We start from the raw sequence: 21,428 nt of genomic DNA, 5'->3' as shown, positions 1-21,428 counted from the left end.
TCAGATGTTACATGACTTGTCTTGGCTGACCTCTAACCCCTGGAAAATGTAGAGGTGGAAGTCAGTGTCTGAATCTGATCAGCATCAACAACTTTAATTTAATCTGATGTCTGATGCACTTCATGTAACCTAACAGTGACCCCCAACATACTTAGGGTAATTAGCACTGTACTGCAAACTAATCAGATTATCTTACACTAAACTCCTGAGAATTTTCATGCAAAGTTAGTACATTTCAAATATGTTTTGCAGTAAGAATGCTAGTTGTATGTGACCTTTTATTTCAAGCACGAGGTAATTATTTGTTTATCAAATGGACAGAAACAACAGGAAATGGACAATTTTGTTAATAAAATTAAAACAGATTAGATTTAGAGCCTGGAAAATCCCTGATTGTTGAAGTGCATTCTGGGATACCTGGCTGCCCCAGTTCCCCACCTCCACCTCCACACTGCACCAGCCTCTAGACAGTGACGCCTCGTCACTGGGCCGGAGTCCACCATCACTCAGAGCTGTTGAGTAAGCTTTATTCAAAGGGCTCTGACTAACTATGATTACTATGTTGTGTAATAGGGAATAGTATGTTTTCTTTTATTTCTGTCCATTTAATTTAAAAAAAACAAAAAACAACTTTACTAGCTAGAGCCAAAGGAAAGTCATCAGTGTTGTAGTAAAATTAATTTTGCTAAACTTTTTTTTTAAAACTAAACTGTTGCATGATTTATTCAAGTATACAGTTTCTTGATCATCAAATAATCATACATATCAAGTAAATGCTCAATTTTTTGTCAAATAAGGCATGGGAGAGCCGTTGATTTTACTGCACATGAACAGATAAAGCTTATTGTCACATCATCCTGCTACGCATCCTTAGATTTTGCTAGATTTACACACACTGTTGTGCCTGAAATCTTGATTCTACATATAAATGATTGAATCCCTACAGAGATGTCAGAAAGTGACATGTACTGGATACATTACTGGAAGTAAAAGTACTAACAGAATTACAATTTTAAAAAGAAATGGCAACATAGGTGGGACACAAGGGTAAAAGGGGCAAAAGGAAGACACATCCAGAATTCAAGGAAAAGTGGCACAAGTGAAGACAACAAGGAGAAAAAGAAGGGAAGGAATCACATTAAGAAAATTAAGAAAAGGTCACACAGGATTAAACTCACTTTGTAGCTTGTAGGTGGAAAGTGTTATGCACGGCTGTGTGAAAAGTGTTGAGGGAAGGAACTGAATATGTTTTATTAAAATGTAGTCGATGCAGAGGAGCTGGAGAAATCTTTAAACTAAGATACAGGACCAAGAGGGAACTTTAGAGGTTTTATTATCAGTGGTGGTGTGACAACACGTTTGAGATTTTTAAGGGAAAGCAAACTCCAGGGCCGAAAGACAAGCAGTATTACTGTGTTGGGGAAAATCAAGTGTAAGGACTCTTTGTGGGAACCTCTCTGTCTCCTGCTGCTGTGTTTTTGAGTGTTGTATTTCCATTCCAGCAGGGTAGGAATGGAAATGCACCTTTATAATAGTTGTCTAAGGAGCTTGTAAAGAAAAGCGTCTGGACTTCTTTAAGTTGCTTGAAGACGTTTCACCTCTCATCCAATAAGCTTCTTCAGTTCTAGGGTCAAATGGTGGAGAGTCCCAGATTTAAACCCAGGTGCTGATGAGGAAGAGGAAGAAGTGCACATCCTTTGAATTTTGACATGTCCAGCTCTTCACAGCAGCTTACTGCTATTAGTGGGGTTTTTTGGTCTCATTTTCTCAGCAATAATTCAGTTCACGAAAGTGTTTGAGACAAACTGAATGGTCAAATAACTGAATTTTGTGTGTTTGCAGCCTTCGTTCTGCCTTTTTACTCTGCAGCACTGCCATCATGTGTCTAAACACACAGTGTACAGTCAAACTCAACATCTTCAGATCTGAAAGCAGAGCTGCTGAGCACCGTGCAGGCTGTTTATGACCCGTGTTTGTGTCTTTGAATAAATCACTTTGCAAATGGAAAATGTTGTATATTTTAATGGATGTGAAACACTGCATTAAATTCCAATAAATTCACACCTGCAAAGAAATAACAAAAGCTCAAACTGCAAAGATGACAACGCAGAATAACGTCGGAGAAGCCTGCAACTCTTATGTGTGTGAAAGGCCTTTGTTGGTTACGTCTATTCTCCCACACGCTTATTTTTATCTACATGACTGATCTCATGATTTCTGGCTAGACAACCAAGAAAAGAGGAAATTAAGCCTGTGGTTTCAGAAAAAAGTTTAATATTTAGCACATAACTTATTTGAACTTATTAAGCAAAAGTAAGATCATATAAACATGTACATACCACATGTTTATATGATCTGACATACTGGAGTAGTAGCAATCATTATCATCGTGGCTCAAGAGTTGGGAGTTCGCCTTGTAATCGGAAGGTTGCTGGTTCGAGCCCTGGCTTGGACAGTCTCGGTCGTTGTGTCCTTGGGCAAGACACTTCACCCGTTGCCTACTGGTGGTGGTCAGAGGGCCCGGTGGCGCCAGTGTCCGGCAGCCTCGCCTCTGTCAGTGTGCCCCAGGGTGGATGTGGCTACAATGTAGCGTGCCATCACCTGTGTGTGGATGACTGGATATGTAAAGCGCTTTGGGGTCCTTAGGGACTAGTAAAGCGCTATATAAATACAGGCCATTTACCATACAGGCCATCACTGTGATATTTAAGTATGCAGGACACGGGGTGAAAACAGATAGACACAACACAAAAAATACTTTCCAATGTGTTTTTCTATCACAATGACAAACTTATTCAAAATGATCCCCGAGGGGAGCTGAAGATCTCTGCAGTGTCAGAGTCTGATGAAGGTTTCTACAAGCTTGAATTAACGTCTCCTTTTGCAAAGTGATTCACCTTACTAAAAAACAGATACTTGTTTGTATCTTGAGGTGAAAATCCTGTGACATACTCGAACTCAGTGGTTCATAACCTGCGTTCGATCAAACCCTAGGGGTTCGGTGAGTTGGTCTCAGGGGTTCGGCAGAGCCTCCGCCGTGACATGCACGGATCATTTTGTGCACCAGTAAAAAAACATATCTATGTCTTGAATTTGAAAAAAAAAATCATATTTTATTTTTCACTAAAGAGGGTTCAGTGAATGCGCATATGAAACTGGTGGGGTTCGGTACCTCCAACAAGGTTAAGAACCACTGCTCTAACTGATGTAGTATATGCTTTAGCCCTGTCATATCGAGACAATCTCTCCATGTCGTTACACATTCCATATGCACGGGGTATGACTCCCCCTTGGATCTTAATCCTCTTTTTCTCCACCACTTGTATCCCACTGTTGGCAGCATGTGATCAAACATAAACATGGTCAGATCTGCTGCAGAGCTGCATATTTTCTATAGCAAGATTAAACTCTAGAGGCAGAAAAATCCATGTGACGTGTGATCATCCTTGCACCCTAACTGACCTGTGTTTGTTTTTTTGAACAAATCTCCTGAAAAGCTGTGCAAATGAAGAATTTAGTATAGTTTATAGTGGATGTAAAACTTAAAATCGTGAAATAGAATTCCAATAAATTCGGACCTACAAAGGAATACAGTGATTATATTTTATTCAAGAAGCAATTTAGGCATTAAAAGGTCACACTGAAAACATAACATTACAGAATAAAATATTTGTTCTTCTGAGCAGTCTATGACTAATTTTGTCTGAAAGACTAATGTTTGCCACAGTCTGTTTGCTGACAGGCTTATTTTTACCTACTAGTAGGTAACATAGAAAACAGGAAATTCCGCCTGTGGTTTATTTGAGTCTGACGTCTTCAGGTTACCAGATATCTTGGTTTTTGGGGGGTTTTTTTTTGCCCATAATGGAATAATAGCAATAATGCCACTCATAACACTCATTTAGCTTATTGGCTGGTGTTACAGAAATGGTTCTTACACCGGTAATGATGACATCAGTGTGACTCCAACCTGTCTGCTGGACTCACACGCACAGTCAACGTTGTTCAGTTATCAATTGTGCACCAGTTCACAAAAACAAGATCACAGTGAGATGTCGACTGAGCCTGGCTGTTATGAAATGTCTCTACTTTTAAACTGCTGTACAATGAACATAGCTGTAAAACAGCAGAGGCCATGCTCACACAGGAGGACAATGATGGAGATGCTGTTGATCTAACACCACAAAGACTAGATTTTAATTTTAGTTTGGATGAAGGTTCTACTGTGAGTGAAATTAATAAAGTTTTTGTTGTTGTTTTTTGTTGAAAAAGTTCAACTAACATTACAAAGATGTAACATAAATGAAGCTCAGTGTGCACAGCCTCCCAGATAATATGCTTTAGCCCTGATAGCTGACATCACAGACAGATTATAAAGACAATGAAAGACATAAAAATAAGGTTGAACGTCTGACAAGGCAGGCAGGGCAACGGCCTAAGCACCCTCAAACAGTGAAAAGGTGATTGGATAACACTTTTACAGAAAGATAAGAAGAAAAAAAAGAAAAGCAAAAGGCTGCAAGTTTAACATTTGTTCACATAGGATCCAGCACAGGGCTCGGAGTTGATTCATAATGCTGATACGCAGAGTGTGGCAAAGATTTTTTTGTGTAGATTACATCTATGACAACATGAATAATTATGAATACACAAAACACTAGCTGGGCTGAGAAGATGGAAATTCCAGCAGGATCACAATCAAACTATTCAGAACTATGACCTGCAAAGTGTGTCACCTAACTAAGAGAGCGCCTCTGAATATCACAGAGAAAGGTAGGAACACAAAACAGGAGAGAAGCTTAAATGCTTGCAGCGGACAGGAAATGTGAACACGTCACACAACTTCTGTGGTGAAAGCTATAGGGGCTGTTTAAGGTTGGTGTATAAGGGAAAGAAGCACAGAGAGGTGACAGAAGGAGGAGCTGGATAAAAACTGGTTTTATGCATTTATTATCACTGCAAAGTCGAACACTTTGAGATTAGATGCAGATCAGCGTGCAGGGCTGGACGTGAGGATGGGGCACTCTTTGCTCTGTTTGCTGGGATTATTCTGTGAGTACAAAACAAACCTTCTCTGTGTGAATGGTGACAGTGACAGTATATCCCTGCTTTAACCCTTTTGTACATTTTTTCCAACTTTTTTTTTTTTTTTGATTTGGTGATCATTTTAGCTGTGATATAGCTTGTGGCATGGATTTCTGGAGGAAATCTCTTTTTGAGTCAAATTTATGAAATCTGGTGTCTTTTACTCATACATGTCATCCATACTGTGTTGATGATCTTGACACCTTTGTGTACAAAAATGTAACAAAATCCTCAATAAAACAATATTTTTTCTACTTTTTTTCATAAATTGCTTAATGAGACTCCAACAAGTCTCAGCTATCTTTATAACAGAAAAAAGATGCAGACAAAACGCAAAAAAATACAGAACCTACAGATATTTGTTGCCAGAAACAAACATAACTGCTTGAGGTTTATGTTTGCAATTCTGATTTACCACCTCTTCACCTGATTGCCTCCCTATCCTGAGCAATTTTCTGATTGAACCTGTGGTCTGATTCGCTTGAACTGTCAATTTACACTTCCTATTGGATAGAAAAATTAAGTCACATGCCCTTGTGGTGGTTGAGATTAGCTGCAGTGTGAGACAACATTTGTCCACACTCAAAGAGGAGATTCAGGAAGTGTAAATTAAAAGGAACTGTGCTGCAACAGTTTTTTGGTGAATTTAGCTGAGCTGAGTTAACTAACCTAACTATCCTATTTGTTGATACATTGGCATCTTGGTCTCTAGTTCCCTTTGCTGATAGGTGAACTAGACTTCACACATTACATTTGCTGCTGTTATGGTTGCTTTAAACTTTTTGATATCTGCCTTTTGCTTGTTTTTGATGTTATATTACCTCATACCTGTGTCAGTGTTACACTATGTTCAGTGCAGCACCCGTGCTAGTAATAAGAACAACAACAATGAAAAAATCAAATGAAATAATAATAATAACATGTAGTATGATTAATATGACTACTGCATATGTGCATTGTCAAATGATAACTCTATAAAAAAAATAATAAAAAGAAACAGTGTTGGATATAAAAAGGCTACTGGGCAAGAATTGTGTTGTAGCATTATTTAAAAATTTTCTGATTTTATTTTCAACATGGCAGCTTAATATTGGTATTTACTGATTCGCATTAATGCAGAAACATCCCTGTTTTACGTTCCATATATGCCCTGCCTGCTAGTATCTTGCACCCTTCCCTTTTCACGTAAATGGCCTCCTTGACGCCTCACTCAAACCAGTGTTCCTCCCAGGTGTAAATGGACTGCGGAGTGCCGACGAAGGCTCTTAGGGTCCTGTTAATCTTGTGTACTTCTAAGCATTCCAGGATCCAGGTGTGGGGCATCGAGTGACAGGCTTTCTTGAAGGTTGGTGAGCCTGGTCTTGCCGTCTTGGGTGACTGCTCTGTCTACCAGTAGCTGGTATTCCTCCTCTGCAAATCTGCAAATTTCCTTTTTTGTGCCCTGCTCATGTATTCAGCCATATTCCTGTTCATCTTCGCTGCTATGATGCCTGACAGGAGCTTCCATGTGGTACTGAGGCAGGTTATTGGTCAGTAGTTGGATGGGACATGTCCTGGGGGTCCTTGGGGACCAGGACTGTCCTGCCTTCAGACGCTCATGCCAGACGCTCATGGAGTGCAGTCAACTGTAGATCACTAGCCGACCCCAGCCCCAGGCTACCCACACCTGGCCTGGGGCTGGGGTGTTTGACACCAAACAATTCCTTCCCATTTTTGGGAAGGAAACCCCCATTGTTTCCTTCCCAAACAATAGAGGTGTGAGAAGACCCAACTACTCCACTCCTTGTCCATGTGAAAAGTGGTCTGTTGGATGCGTGTATTGGTACAGCTGAGTAACTAATAGTAACTAAATAGTTAATGTCACTGTGTGAACACCAAAGTGCTATTAAAATTGAGGGGACAGATGTGACACAAGTACAAGAGTGCTGCTCAGCAGATACCATGAATTTGGTCTTATATCAATTTAGCAATAATTTATTTACGCCAGCAATTATTGCCATCTACATTTACATCTGCCCCAGAGCCTCCTCCTGGTGAAAGGAGGTCTCGGGACAGACCCAGGACTCACTGTCAAGTCAAGTCAAGTCAAGTTTATTTATAGAGCACATTTAAAAACAACCAAGGCTGACCAAAGTGCTGTACAGTAAATACAGATAAAAATACAATAGAACACAATTTCGTAATAACACCTCGTTGATAAAAATAAAATAAAAAATAAATAAAACAAGTAGATTAAACCTTTCTAAAAGCCAATGAAAAGAGGTGAGTTTTAAGAGCGGTTTTAAAAGTTTCTAGGCTTTTGGAGAGTCTGACGTTAGGAGGTAAGCTGTTCCACAGTCTGGGTGCAGCCACAGCAAACGCCCTGGAGAGATTGCATCTCTCAGTTGGCCTGCGAATACCTCCATGCTCCCCCAGATTAGCTGAAGGATAAGGCTAGGGAGAGGTTGGTCTGGGCTTCTCTGTTTATGCTACTGCGCCTATGACCCAGCCACTGAAAAGAAGAAGAAAACGGATGGAGCAAACCATTTTTTTTGTTCATTTCTAAAGTGATTAAGGTGCAAGATATTTGTGTCATCAGCAGTTTTGGGACTAACGCGTTATTAAGTAACGTGTTATTAAGTAACGCGTTACAGTAACTACGTTATTATTGTGGTAACGAGCACGGTAACTAGTTATTATGCCAAAATTAGGAACGCATTAATCGTTACTGGGATTTAGATAAGGTCGTTATTTGTTACTTCGTGTGGTGGCTCTCGCGGAGCTTCCACATATTCAGTAACATTAGCAAGTGGTGGAGGCCAGCAGGTGGATGAGGGAAAGGGGAGGCAGGAGGAGACACTCGAGGCGGCCGCCCGTCCGAGTGTCAGGTGAACTGAACTTCAGGTAAGAAGTTATGACCTGGAGTCTCTCTGGGTCAGATATAAACCAAGTTTAGGTGGAGTTTATTTTCGTTGTGCTGACTTTTTCGTACTGCGCGCTAGCTAGCATGACGGAGTTTCTATACAGCTGGGTGGGTGCTATGAAGTTACTGATGTTGAACTTTATTTTGTTCATAAGGTTAATTATTAGAGTTGCCAACCGTTCCCTAAAAAACGGAATCGTCTCGTATTCAGAGAAAATATTACGCGTTTCGTATTGAGGTGAAAAGGAGCACAGTTTGTCCCGTACTTCAGCTACAGTGAAAAAGACACAAAGCTGGAGTTATTCTGTGTCTTTGCTGCACAGCTGCCTCTTCTTCTCTCATTCTCTCCTGTTTCTACTTCAATCATGAAACTGATCAATGATCAGCTGATCAGCTTTTCTCTCTTCTTTGTTTATCGCCCACTTTGCGCCAGAAAGAGGAAACCAGCGGAGGTCGCGTTAAACAACAGCAGCACGTTTAAGGTTGATCAGCTGTTGTTAGAATTTATTCAATGTCAATTTCTAGTGTCAGCTGATCTTTGCTGGAGCCACAGCCGTAAAAGCTGCTGGTCATGATATCGGTTTGGATATCTGGTGAGAGGGAAACATGAAGAAACCAGGAGATGTCCTTACTGAATCATCAGAGCTGAACAGGTGATGGAGAAACAGGTTTACCTTTTAAGTGACATGAATGAGTTGAAGGGAAGTTGATAGGTTCGTAGCATAAACCTATTCGCTGGAACGTTCAAGACAATTCTACTACACAGCAAAAAGCACTGAACACCAAGCAGGCAAAGTTCTTTATGTTTCTCGTATACGAGGAAGACCAACTGGACAAACGCCGTCCCTTCGCTTGACCCCAGTTGCTCTCGTCTGCTCCCTCGTAACACTGCTCTTTTATTGAGGTTACAGGAATATACATAGGTCCATTAACATATGACGTATACATACAAACAAAGAGTACCTTGCCTGTGCGTTGTGTAAGTATGTGTGTGTGTGTGTGTGTGGGGTCAGAATGTGACCCCATAAAGGACCTGCTGGTCTGGAAGTCCAGCAGTTCATCTAAACAAAAGGCACTTAGACTAAAACAGACATAGATATGTTTACCCTACCACAAAACAATGAGAGAAGGTACGACCTCTCCCATGCTCCCAGGATGTGGGTGTGAATGCCAGAACACTCTGGAATGCACACAAAGTCTTTGCAGACTCCTAAGGATCAAACCTCTACCAACATGACATTGATTATAAAACTCTAAGCATAAATGACAATCAACAATATAACCCTGACATAAGTTATAAACTGTTTCTGAGAGACAAATAACACCAGGATCCTTTTTTTTTTTTTTAAATGTAGCTGATAGCTGGTAACTGTGCAGGGGCGGGTCTAGCAAAGTTTTGCCAGGGTGGCAGGTAGGGCATTAACAGTGAAAGGGGGGCACAAAGTAGTACTTTTCTTTCTTATTCTCATTTAAAATGTCTAGCTTTTAAAAAATAATTATCTGAATCTTACAACAAACGATTGATAGATTGATGCATATATACCATCAGAACAGTGAACATCACTGTCACAACAGCGTTTGTTTTCATTCAAAGGCTTTATGATTTTTCCTATAATGGTGGGCCGGTCTCTAGTCAAAATGCCTGGGCCGATTTTCTGTCCCAGTCCAGCCCTGTATGCAGCTCATCTGCAGTCTGGTGTTGCCTACATCTTCCTACTCGGAAGGCAGAATTTCTGAGTTCTGAGTACAGTCAAAAGCACCACGACTGCAGTTTTTGTGTTGGATGTAAAAAGCGCACGTGACGTTGTGACGTAGGCTAAAATTATGGCGGCGGTCAACGACGGTCCAGGCGTGGGATTTCTCTCGTGGAAATATGCATGATGGGTCTGTCTAGCACAGGGCCACTGTTGGAACGAGACAAATTACTACACAGCAAAGCAAGACACAAGTAGGCAAAGTTCTTTGTATTGCTCGTGCACGAGGGAGACCCGACTGGAGCCAGATGTCGTTCCGCCCACTTGATCTTGACTCTCAGCCAGGTTCCCTGTAGCGCTCCTTTTATTGTGGTTACATGAATATGCACAAGTTCATTAACATATGACATTTCATATAGGTATACATGCAGACAAAGAATACCTTGTCTGTGTGTCGTGTAGTATGTGTGTGTGTACGGGGGGTCAAGATGTGACCCCGTGAAGACTCCCCAAAGCTGGTGCCAGGAGTCTAGCAGTCCATCTGAAACGCTAGACTCCTGGCTCTTACACTCAAACAGATATACGTATGTTTGCTATACCATATATCAGCAAGAGAAGGTACGACCTCTCCTAGGAAGTGTGTCATCTATGCCAGAACACTCTGAAGAGGAGTGAACGCACTCCCCTCTTCATGCTACACAGAGTTGTTACAGACCTCCTAGGATGAGACATTCTTTCAATATGCAATCAACTATACACTTCTAAGCATAAATAAGTAAATATTTCTAAGCATAAATGACAATCCACTATATAAACCTGACAATGCACATGATTTTTTCCTTTCTATTGGTAGGTGGCACAGTGCACTTGTGGCAAGTAAGCAAGCTAGAAGACAATCTTGCTGGCTATCAAGTTACGGAAGCAACACGTTAACAAGAGAATTCTGAGTAAAACCAAAGTTACTTTCCTGAGTAACTAGTTACTTTTAAAGTAACGAGTAACTTGAAGTAACTGAGTTACTTTTGATAGAAGTAACTAGTAATGTAATTAAGTTACCAATTTAAGGTAACTTTCCCAACACTGGTCATCAGCAAATAAAACAAATAGAAAAAAAATCTGACATTTTGCAAATATCATTTATATACATAAGAAATAGTTTTGGTCCCAACACTAGCCCTTGTGGGACTCCACAAACAATGTAAAAACATTTTCATTTCTACTCTCCCATCTTTACCATTTGTTGCCTGTTACCTGTCAGTTTTATGATATTTCATGGTTAATTGTGTCAAGTGCTTTTTTCAGATCAAAAACACCCCAACCTTAAATCTCTTACTGTCTCTGGAATGTATTCTACGTTATCAAAGGTTGTGCTGCATCTTCGGATTGTCAGTTAAATAATATCTGATTTCTTTCATTATTTTAGTGCTCAGTACAGTCATCCATGGAAACGCTCAAGGTGAGGAATTTTTCTTTCTTCCCGTTTGTATCATATATGTTGTCTGAACTTGAAAACTAAAAGAGAGCATACTTCTCCCATTCTGGCTTCTTGGATAAATCCAAGGTGATTACTCCCTTAAAAACTTTCAGTGGATGAAAATGCTGCAGCGAGTGATACAGGCAGGGACTAGCAAAAAGAGCACATTTCTCCTATACTGGCTTCTCTTCACTGACTCCCGGTTAAATCCAAAATCGACTCTAAAACCAGTCTTCTCACACCTTATATTAGAGACCTTATAATACCGAATCACCCCAAAAGACCTCTTCATTCTCAGACTGCTGGTTTATTTGTGGTTCCTAGAGTATTTAAAAGCAGAATGGGAGGCAGAGCCTTCAGCCCCTTTTCTGTGGAACCAGCTCAAAGTTTGGATGCAGGAGACAGACACTATCTCTACTTTTAACATTAGCCTTAAAACTTTCCTTTTTAATAAAGCATACCCACATAGCAGGCAGGTCTGGCCCAGATCTGGTATCAAGCCGGCACTGCTGGTTGACTTCTGGCATGATAAGATGTATGTCATCCAGATATGGGCCAGGCCATGTAAGGGGTCAGCAACCTTTAAGACCCAAAGAGCCATTTGGACCCGGTTTCCACGCAAACGAAAACACTGGGAGCCGCAAATACTTTTTGACATCTAAAATGAAGATAACACTGTATATATTGTTTTTTACCTTTATGCTTTGTGTGAAAAACTAAGGTGTGTTGCTTATGAAATCCATGAAGTGCTACAGAGAAACTTACATGCTATTTATGTAATGAACATATTTTGAACTCTTAAAGAAATATAACAAAAGGAAAGACACCCAGCTGAACTAAAATGATCCATGTAGCAAACAAAAACTGTTGTGAGCTGCCAGCCTTATATCGCCTTTGGGCTTTTGGAGCCTTGACCTGACTTTTAAAAAATAATTGGAAAAAAAGCACTATGCTGCAAAAAAAAAAAAATGAAAATAGATATTTGGAAAATTCTGCCTAAATATGTATTTTACCTGGTTAATGTGTGTGGCGGGGCGTGGTCTGAAGCGCTGCTGCAGGGGAGGAGGACGCACCTGAGCGGCACCCGCAATCACGCCTCGCCGCCTTAACGTCTGTGCTCTCTATGCTGTTGTTGGTGTGTGTCGGGCTGTGGGCTGAAAAGCTACAGCCGGCTGTATGCGTACAGCAACCGTGTGTGAAAAGTGGTCAATAAAGAGATGCTGAAAAGCGTGTTCATGCAAACATCGTCGGGTCTGCCGTGGTATGTTTACAATGGGACTTCTGCTCCTGAACCTCTGCGCACAGCGTCTGCAAATCAGGGCTGTACGAAGTCACTTTCATCTTTACGCAGGACTGTAAGCTGTCATCTGTGAGGCGTGAGCGGTGTTTGTGTGACGCTTATTTTGAGCGATGAAAAAATAATAAAATATAATTTTATTTTTATATTTCAATATCACAATAATCTTCCAATTAAGAACTACAAGTTAAAAAAAAAAGAGAAAAAAAAAGAACTAACATAAAAAAATACACTTCTGCTAAATACTTCTAATTTATTTTCCCAAACCACGCGGAGCCGCACAATATGGACTAAAGAGCCGCATGCGGCTCCGGAGCCTCAGGTTGCCGACCCCTGGTCTATGTGATGGCATGCCATATCTGGCCCAATTGTGGTTTGGTTTATGTGGCCCAGGCCCATAGAAAACAGGTCTTCCCCTGATCCAGCATCAAGCTGGCACTTCTGATTGACTGGTGCAAAGAATGACGGCCCTTTGGTGGCCCGGATCAGGTTTGGCAGAGGTAATCCACACATGGGCCAGCACAGGACCTCTTTAAATTGTCTGGATTCAGCCATTTACTTTTATGTTCTTTTTCTAAACTGAACTGCAGATAAACCAAAGGCCGAACTGAGAGCTGATAACACAGCTGTTCCAGTAGGGGGCAGTGTGACCCTGACCTGTTCTGTGAACCCATCATCATCATCTGGATGGAAATACTACTGGTACAAAGAGAAGTATGGTGTACCTGTGAGACTACGGGATGCAATTGTTCTGTCAAATGACCAAATCAGCGTCTCAGAGGGAGGACTTTACTGGTGCAGAGGGAAAAGTAGAAGATACTCCTCAGAGTATAGCCAGTTCGTCAGGATTCACACTATTGGTAAATTTAAATTTAACTTCCTACAAAGCACTACATAAGATGATGGCTAAACTTTTTCATAATAATGTGTTTTTATTGTACTTTCTTGAACATTAACAGTCCCAATCAGACCTGTTGTGGCTCTGTATCCAAACTGGTCTGAGATATACAGAGGAGAGACGATCACTGTCAGATGTGAGATCCATGGAGGAGACACTGAGTGGGATTATGAGTGGGAAGCAAACAGCATGATAAAAGCTCCAAATCAAACTGAATACAGGATTAGATCTGCTTCATCATCCAACAGTGGAAACTATCGCTGTAAGGGCAGAATGAAAAGTTCACAGCATGAAACAACAGAGTGGAGTGATTCAGTCACACTGACAGTTTCAAGTGAGTTGAAGATCTTTCATTCATAATAACTGTTTTATCAAATCCTCAGAGGTTTCAGGTTTTAGTTAAAGAGATGGATGTCACAACTAACACACACTTCATTCTTTTCACCTGATGACTTTTATTTAATTTTGTATTTATTTATTTGTTTAGTTTTTACCATTTGACAAATAATTTTCCTTCATCACTTGCAGGATAATTGTTTCATATTTGGTGCTAGTAGCTAAATTATCTAGTGAGGTTTTTATAAGCTTGATCATTATTGTAACACTTTTCTTCTTGAATCATGTGACAATGTTTTTCTTTTCCTGTAACATCAACAGCAAGTGAACCCAGAGCCACACTGACAGCACAAAGTTCAGTCATACCAGCAGGGGGCAGTGTGACACTGAGCTGCTCTGTGGAGGGCTCTGCTGGCTGGAAGTTTGACTGGTTCAGACGTGATTCAGTCTCTTCTAAAGCTCAGCTCATGAGAGGAAATGAAGCAAACAGAGTTATTAGTGTCTCACAAGGAGGTCTGTACCACTGCAGAGGAGGGAGAGGAGATCCAGTTTACTACACAGAGGACAGCAGTGACGACACAGTTATGCAAAACAGTGAGTTTAATTATTTTATTTCTGCCAAACTGAGACAGATCAAGTTATGTGATCTCTGCTGTTTGTCTGTTTCTTTTTCCGACTTGAAGAGGTGGAAATGAGAAAATAGAAGAACTTCAGTGTCATTGTGACAAAGTGCGCACTCTGAAAGAGCCCTTGTGGTTCTCAGAGAAAAAAATCATTACAAGCCTTCAGTTTATTTGAATCATTTTAGTATCAACTATTAAGAAAATAAATGAGCAGCATAATATTCACATGGCTGCAGGCTCTCTTCATGTATGTTTCTAGACTGACAATCTAAAGTTTTATATGTTCATTTTTATTAAACTCATTAACGTTCAGTTTACCCACACTGATTTGCTTGTTAACCTCCAAGTTCATATTATGCAAAGCAGACTTATTCCAACACAAGAATATCAATAAAAGATGTTAACTGTATATATGGGCGCGTGTGTGCAACGTGTCGAGTCTGCTATATATTGCCTGAAGTGTCCTGTCTGGGTAAGGCAGGCGAAATCTAAAAACGTACCTTTGTGTTGCCCGTTGCTGGCCTGAGTTTGGGCACATTCTACAAACCTGACGCAGAGAACAAAGTGAACAACGCCCTACTTCATTCAGCTGTATGTGAACGCGCAGCCTTTTTATAACCTCTGTCACCCAGAGACAAAAGCCCCTTTTCCATTAGTACCTACTCGGATCGACTCACCATGGAACGCCACAACTCGACTCTGATTGACTGGTTTTCCATAAAAATCTAGTACTCCCTAACCTGGTTGTGGTTGTCGTCATAGCAACATGTCCAAGCATGCTGCAACATGGATGCTACAAGAAAGGTGGACATTGAGGCAAGAATATACCTGCTGCTCGGTCTATGGCTTTCCGTCAGACTCGGGGACCACTGCGTTGTGCTTTGTAGCCATATCTGACAGATTTCTCTGTAAGATCATGAACGCTCTTGGTCCCTTTCGACATTTGTTAAATCATCTATCAGGAACCTTGTGGTAACAGCCCTATGTCTCTAGCAGGTCCCTGAGGTCATGTGATCAGGGCCTACTTGTTATACAGCATGCAAGGCTGAGTAAGGGAAACAGAGCAGGTTGTGGAACGCTCTTCCTCTGAGCTAGCATAAGCAAGGGTTTTACAACAGTGGGAACACCGTCGCCTGTCCAATTTATTGAACCTGTCTTTTCTTTTAACTGTCATGATGTCTTTTTTTTTTTTTGTATTTTTGTTTCGTGCCTGTCATGATCTTCAGAGCCCATGGTGACTGATGGATGGTCGAGATTTAAAGGGGCCAGCAGAACAAATTAAAGTTTCACGTTCTTTAAAAAATAACTGTTTGATGTTTATAACCCACGTTACTCTGTGTTAGGGGCACCCTGACTATCTGGTTGGGTATAGACAATTAGAGGGAAATTGTGCTAGGCTGTGTTAATGTCTGACAGCACAGTGTGCTCTAGGCAGCCACCGTTTCTTGAACTGGAACCCTGGAGCCCCTCTTCCATACCTGCATCAGCCAGACAGGTGAAGACATTTTTATAGTTGTTGGTGCCAGGGTTAATTGCACTGGGGGGGTCATGGACCCAGATCCATCTCTCAGTCGTCAACTTGTACATTCCTACACCCCTACATAGCGGGCCTGATAGCCCTCGCATGTACAAAGTATATACTTGTACATTTTACAAAAAATGTTGTGTTACAGTTACAGAAATTGTAATGTTGTGACTTTGTTTTCATGTTTAAACATTTTGTCTGTGAATCAACTGTTTTGCAGTCACTCTAATCTTATGTTATTAATGGCAGAGTTTTTATGTTTCTGTTTGTCTCCTAACTGGATCATTCTTATGCCAACAGTTCCCATTAGGACCACTGTGATCCTGCAACACAACTGGCCTCAGATATACAGCGGTGAGACAGTCACTGTCAGATGTGAGATTCAGGGAGGTGAAGGAGCTCAGTGGACGTATGAATGGAGACAAAACAAGTTAAACACACCTCCAACATCCAATGAATACAGGATCATCACAGTTACTGAGTCTGATGGTGGAGAATACAGCTGCCGGGGCAGAACGGGATATTTCTTAACACAGTGGAGTGATATCATCACACTGACTGTATCATGTAAGTTGGAGATGTTTCATCAAAAGCTAAATCCATTGACAGCTCTTCTTTATTTTTTTATTATTTTTATTGCACATGTGCAGTACAAGCTGTTACACCAACATATGATGCAGTTGCTTCAGTTTCTTTTAGCATGTTATCTGTTTTTGAAATTAATCTTAGAGGTTTCAGGTCTGGCTTAAAGAGTCTGGTCTCATGAGCAACACACACTGCTTTTTCACTTAAGCCCCTTTTCCATTAGTACCTTCTCAGATTGACTTGCCATGGATTGCCACGACTCATCTCGGATCGACTGGTTTTCCACTACGATCTAGTACTACCTAACTTGCGTGGTTATTAGGGGTGCAACGATACACAAAATTCACGGTTCGGTTCGATACTTTGGTGTCACGGTTCGATATTTTTTCGATACAAAAAAATGTTCATGCCTTTTTAATTTATCATTTATTAAAATTATAAATATATATTTTAACTCAAAAGTACAGTTTTTAAATTGAATGTTGCTGAAACAACAAAATAAAAAAAAAATCTATCTGATCGAGAAATCACTCATCTTTGGAAAAGAGAGTTTATTACAGAGAAATGGCTCTTTCCAAAATAAAAGCTATACTATACACTTCTTCTGGGCTATACTCTCAGCAGCATATTAAATATATCAGGTCCCCATAAGGAGAATCATGTGCTAACGGCTGTCTAAATGACTCGGGTAAAGTTTGCAGCATGCGCGCTTGTTGTTTTTGTCTGCTTCCACTTGTCTTTGCACTAGGATGCTGTCGGCGTACATGTGCAGTCATATTCGTTGTGTTCCCAGTAGTGCTGTCAGCGTTAATCTTGTTAAAATGACATTAACGCCATAACGCGGCAAATCTCCGTTAACAAGCTACCACGGATCGCCCCGTGCGTGGGGCTGGACGGTGTCAACATGTTAACAAGCTAACTGCGCTAACGCACTAGTTCCCACAAATTGAGCATTGCGTGGCACATCCGACATACTGTTTTACTTTTGTCCATGACGTGCTTACCATCAGGGTCATGCTTCACATGAAAACCATGATAGTTCCAAACGCCAGATCTGAATGAGGGTGGGGGAGGTTCGGTTTCGGGTAGCGTTGAGGCAGTTGCCATGTTGCAACGAGCTTAGCTTCTGTCTTGCTAGTTTGTGCTGCGCTCAGTGGATCTGCACTCGATAGTGCAGCCTAGGCGGAGTAGTCGAATGCAGATCCACTGAGCTCTCAACACAGACAGCATCGTCAGAAGAAAAGAATCAATAAAATAAATAAACAAATAAATAAAAAATGTTGTATTGTTCGATACATATGGGTACTGAAACGAAAGCACTGTATCGAACGGTTCAATATCGATACGAGTATCGTTGCACCCCTAGTGGTTATGTACTAACATCCAAGTAGGTACTAATGGAAAAGGGGCTTTAATGAAGTCTGAACTGCAATCGACAATATGGCCTTCTTTTTTTGGACACTGTTATGTAAAAGTAAATACCGCACATTTTACTAAAACTCTTACAGTTACAGTTTGAAAGTTATGAATTATTATATTGTGACTTTGTTTTGATGTACAGTCCTAATCGTATCCTTCTTATAAAAATAAAGTATAGTTATAATACATTTAAATAAAAAATAATAAAAATATAAATATAAACACCCCCCCCCCCCCCCCAAAACATCAATCCGATTGTTCAGTCTGACGTCACTAGCCGTGTCTGGGTCTAAACTCCGCTGCAGGTCCATATATCAAACGATCACTATGGCATTACTGAGAGTTGAAAAACTGTCTAAAGTCCTTCATCTTTAATAAAATGATCAGCGTTCTGCTCTACCAGGTGTAACAATTGAGTTTAGCATCCAGGCATCCATGAAAACGGAATTTATGACATTTAACGGAGTTAGAAGTTAGCAGGAAGTTAGCTCGCTAGCTTCTATCTAAATACAATATAGCATGTCCTGACTGCGGGGTTTTGGAAACAAATTAAAACGTACAGCTCTGCTATCACTTCCAGCATAAATGAAGACAGAAAACTAAACAACAGTGACGTTTGTAGGGTTACTGAAGTTGGGCTAGCTGGTATATAATGATGTGCTACGTGACCGCTAGTGACACAGCTATGTTAGCATAATATAAACAAGCTAACTTTTTTTCCACTCGATAAAAGTTAACGTGAGTGTTCTCGGTGGTCAGGAACAAATGTAATCACATGGCAGGATGCTGTAAAAGGACCAAACTTCAGCCAGGAGAACAACTGAGATAATCCATCCACAATACGACGGTTAGTCATTCATATACTGCTGCATGGACTGGGCTGTAGTTACATCTTAAGGTTTTAAAAACTGAGCTTAAATAAATGATTAGCGGTAATAAAAGCCGAGGGACGTCAACAGTGATCACTGACTGTTTTAGGAGCTTTTTGAGATCAAATAGAAGAAAATACATAACATTAAACATGTTAACAACACAAAAGCCAGACTAGACACGCAGACTACTTTAGGCCCGGAAGTAGGATTCGTCGCGTCATCACTGAACAACCGGATACAGAATTAACTGGGTTACATTCTTATTACTGATCAAAAAAATTTGTTTTGCTTCAAATTATGCTTCAAAATTCAAATGGTCTTACTATAGCATTTGAACTATGCATTCATAGAATTTCTAGGGTATTATGTTGCCGAACAAATGAATAAATGCCAGTCCCGGCGTTTCCCGGGCATGACAGATCCCCATGTACTAAATAGAAGCAAAGGAGTTGAATTGAAAAGGGGAGGGAGTGTGGGGAACGTAAATGAGAATGAACCGCTTGTGGAACTGGGGGAACCTATATAGATGAGAGCCGGAAGGAGCCTGTTTGGAAGCGTGGTCCCACTCCTGAAATTCTGATAATCAATCTCCAATTGTGAGTCAATATTTTTTGTGACTTTGAATTCAGAGTTAAGAGACGAAACATTGAGAGAAAATCTTTGTTGAACAGATGAACCCCGTCCTGTCCTCACTGTGTCTCCATCATGGCTGAGTCCTGGAGCCTCAGTAACTCTGAACTGTGAGGTTGAACATCCGTCTGCAGGATGGAGCTTCTACTGGTATAAAGCTGTTCCTGATCTATCAGAGAAATCCTCCAGTTATGAGCTGCTACCTGATGGCAGTGGGACTGCACAGGACTCCTACATCATTCATGGACAGACACACACAGCAGGATATGTGTGCAGAGCTGGAAGAGGAGACCCAGAGTATCACACTGATCACAGTCGACCAAAGTTTGTCTGGTCTGCAGGTCAGTTTGTAATCTTTGATCTGTAATAATGTCACAGGGTGGCTGTAGCTCAGGAGGTAGAGCTGGACACCTACTGATTGGAAGGTTGGTGGTTCGATCCCTGGCTCCTCCAGTCTGCATGTCAATTATCTTTGGGCAAGATACTAACCCCAACTTGCTCTCCAATGCATCCATCGGAGTGTGAATGTACTTAGAAAGCACTATGTATAGATAAAGTGCTTGTGAGAATGGGTGTGATTGGGTGAATGAGGTATGTTGTATAGAGCGCTTTGAGTACTCCATGAGAGTCGAAAAGCGCTATATAAGAATCAGTCCATTTACATATGTTGGACATCTTATTACAGATCACATGACAGATGATGAAGACATTTGTTGGCTGAATGATGTAAACACAAGCAAACACTCTCTTACACAGATTTAGTGCATTCGGATAGTGTGAAGATTTGTGTAGCGCATACTGTACACCTCTGTGTACTGCACACTGTGGATAAACTACAGGAAAGCAGGTTTACAAAAACTTCAAGTAGCTTCTAATGATGCCCGAGATTATTACTGAGAGACCCAGATGGTTCAGTGCAAGTGACTTCATTTAATGTTGTATTATTGTATGTGTAAAGTTATTGTTGCTTTAACAACTATGAGATTTTTTAATGTGTAAACACTGATTGACTAACCAAATACCTTAATTAAAATATTTTCACTGATCTTCAGAAGATAAAGTAGTATTTTTACTGTGATATTTTGATCCTAACATCTGTGAGCTTTGTGTCTTCACTGCATGTTGTTTCCAGATGTTCATTCAGCAGCGTCTCTCACAGTGAGTCCTGACAGAGTGCAACACTTCACCTCTGACTCTGTCTCACTGACCTGTGAGGGAAACTTCACTGAGTGGAGAGTGAGGAAGTTCTCTGAGGACGGCCGACTGTACTCTGACTGTAGGAGAATGACTGGATCCACATGTGACATCAACACATCAAAGTCAGATACTGGAGTGTACTGGTGTGAGTCTGGATCAGGAGAGTTCAGCAGTGCAGTCAACATCACTGTACAGAGTATGTTATTATACATTTACTTCTTGGATCTGAATGATTCAGACATCAAATGAACATTTGTCCCAGCTTTGCTGTATGTGGAGTAATTATGTGGTAAAACAAATAAAACACATACAGCAGTTTTTAAATATCCAAGATCAGATCTTCATGATGAAAAGCATTTGTACAATCTGTTCTTATTATTGTTTGTCAGCTTTTTCTAAAAGTGTGCAGCAGCTGATGTGACTGGAACAATATTTGTGATTGTGTCACAGATGATGGTAATGGTCCTATCCTGGTGAGTCCTGTTCATCCTGTGACTGAGGGAGCTTCTGTTAATCTGAGCTGCAGTTTGAGAACACAAAAAATACTTTCCAATGTGTTTTTCTATCACAATGACAAACTTATTCAAAATGATACCCGAGGGGAGCTGAAGATCTCTGCAGTGTCAAAGTCTGATGAAGGTTTCTACAAGTGTCAGTACTCAGGAAGAGAGTCAGCACAGAGCTGGATGTCAGTTAAAGGTGAGCAGGATCAAAACATCTGATGGAGTTTTCTAAACACGTCTGATGACTGAGAATGAACATTAGATTGTCTGATTTAAGTCTCGCAGTCACCTTGCTCCATTTCATAAAAGTATTTATTTATATAATTATAATTGATCAATAATTAATTATTGTTTATTGTAACCATGTCAGGAGCTGACAGCTCTTCAT

The 21,428-nt window shown here is 40.6% G+C and overlaps 1 protein-coding gene across 1 annotated transcript; it reads left to right on the top strand.

Annotated features, from left to right (window-relative positions):
- The first annotated feature begins 4,977 nt into the window (after positions 1–4,977).
- Positions 4,978–21,280, top strand: LOC120741918 (basement membrane-specific heparan sulfate proteoglycan core protein-like). The gene is made up of 9 exons (XM_040045029.1): positions 4,978–5,052; positions 11,105–11,137; positions 13,043–13,312; positions 13,412–13,684; positions 14,008–14,280; positions 16,135–16,401; positions 19,382–19,681; positions 20,473–20,733; positions 20,988–21,280. Exons 1-9 carry the CDS (start codon positions 5,016–5,018, stop codon positions 21,257–21,259), a joined length of 1,986 nt encoding a protein of 661 aa, XP_039900963.1. The 5' UTR covers positions 4,978–5,015; the 3' UTR covers positions 21,260–21,280.
- Positions 21,281–21,428: the final 148 nt, after the last annotated feature.

Source organism: Simochromis diagramma, unplaced genomic scaffold (genome assembly GCF_900408965.1).
Source record: "Simochromis diagramma unplaced genomic scaffold, fSimDia1.1 OVJJ01000590.1, whole genome shotgun sequence".
NCBI classification, from domain to species: domain Eukaryota; kingdom Metazoa; phylum Chordata; class Actinopteri; order Cichliformes; family Cichlidae; genus Simochromis; species Simochromis diagramma.
The sequence above is the reverse complement of the archived record's forward strand: the minus strand, read 5'-3'. Positions and strand labels throughout refer to the sequence as shown.

Excerpts from the sequence above, each read along its gene's own strand:
- LOC120741918 (XM_040045029.1), top strand. The coding sequence starts at position 5,016 with ATGGGGCACTCTTTGCTCTGTTTGCTGGGATTATTCT. Across the intron at positions 13,685-14,007 it reads AGTCACACTGACAGTTTCAA|CAAGTGAACCCAGAGCCACA; the intron begins GTGAGTTGAAGA and ends TAACATCAACAG. Across the intron at positions 14,281-16,134 it reads CGACACAGTTATGCAAAACA|TTCCCATTAGGACCACTGTG; the intron begins GTGAGTTTAATT and ends TTATGCCAACAG.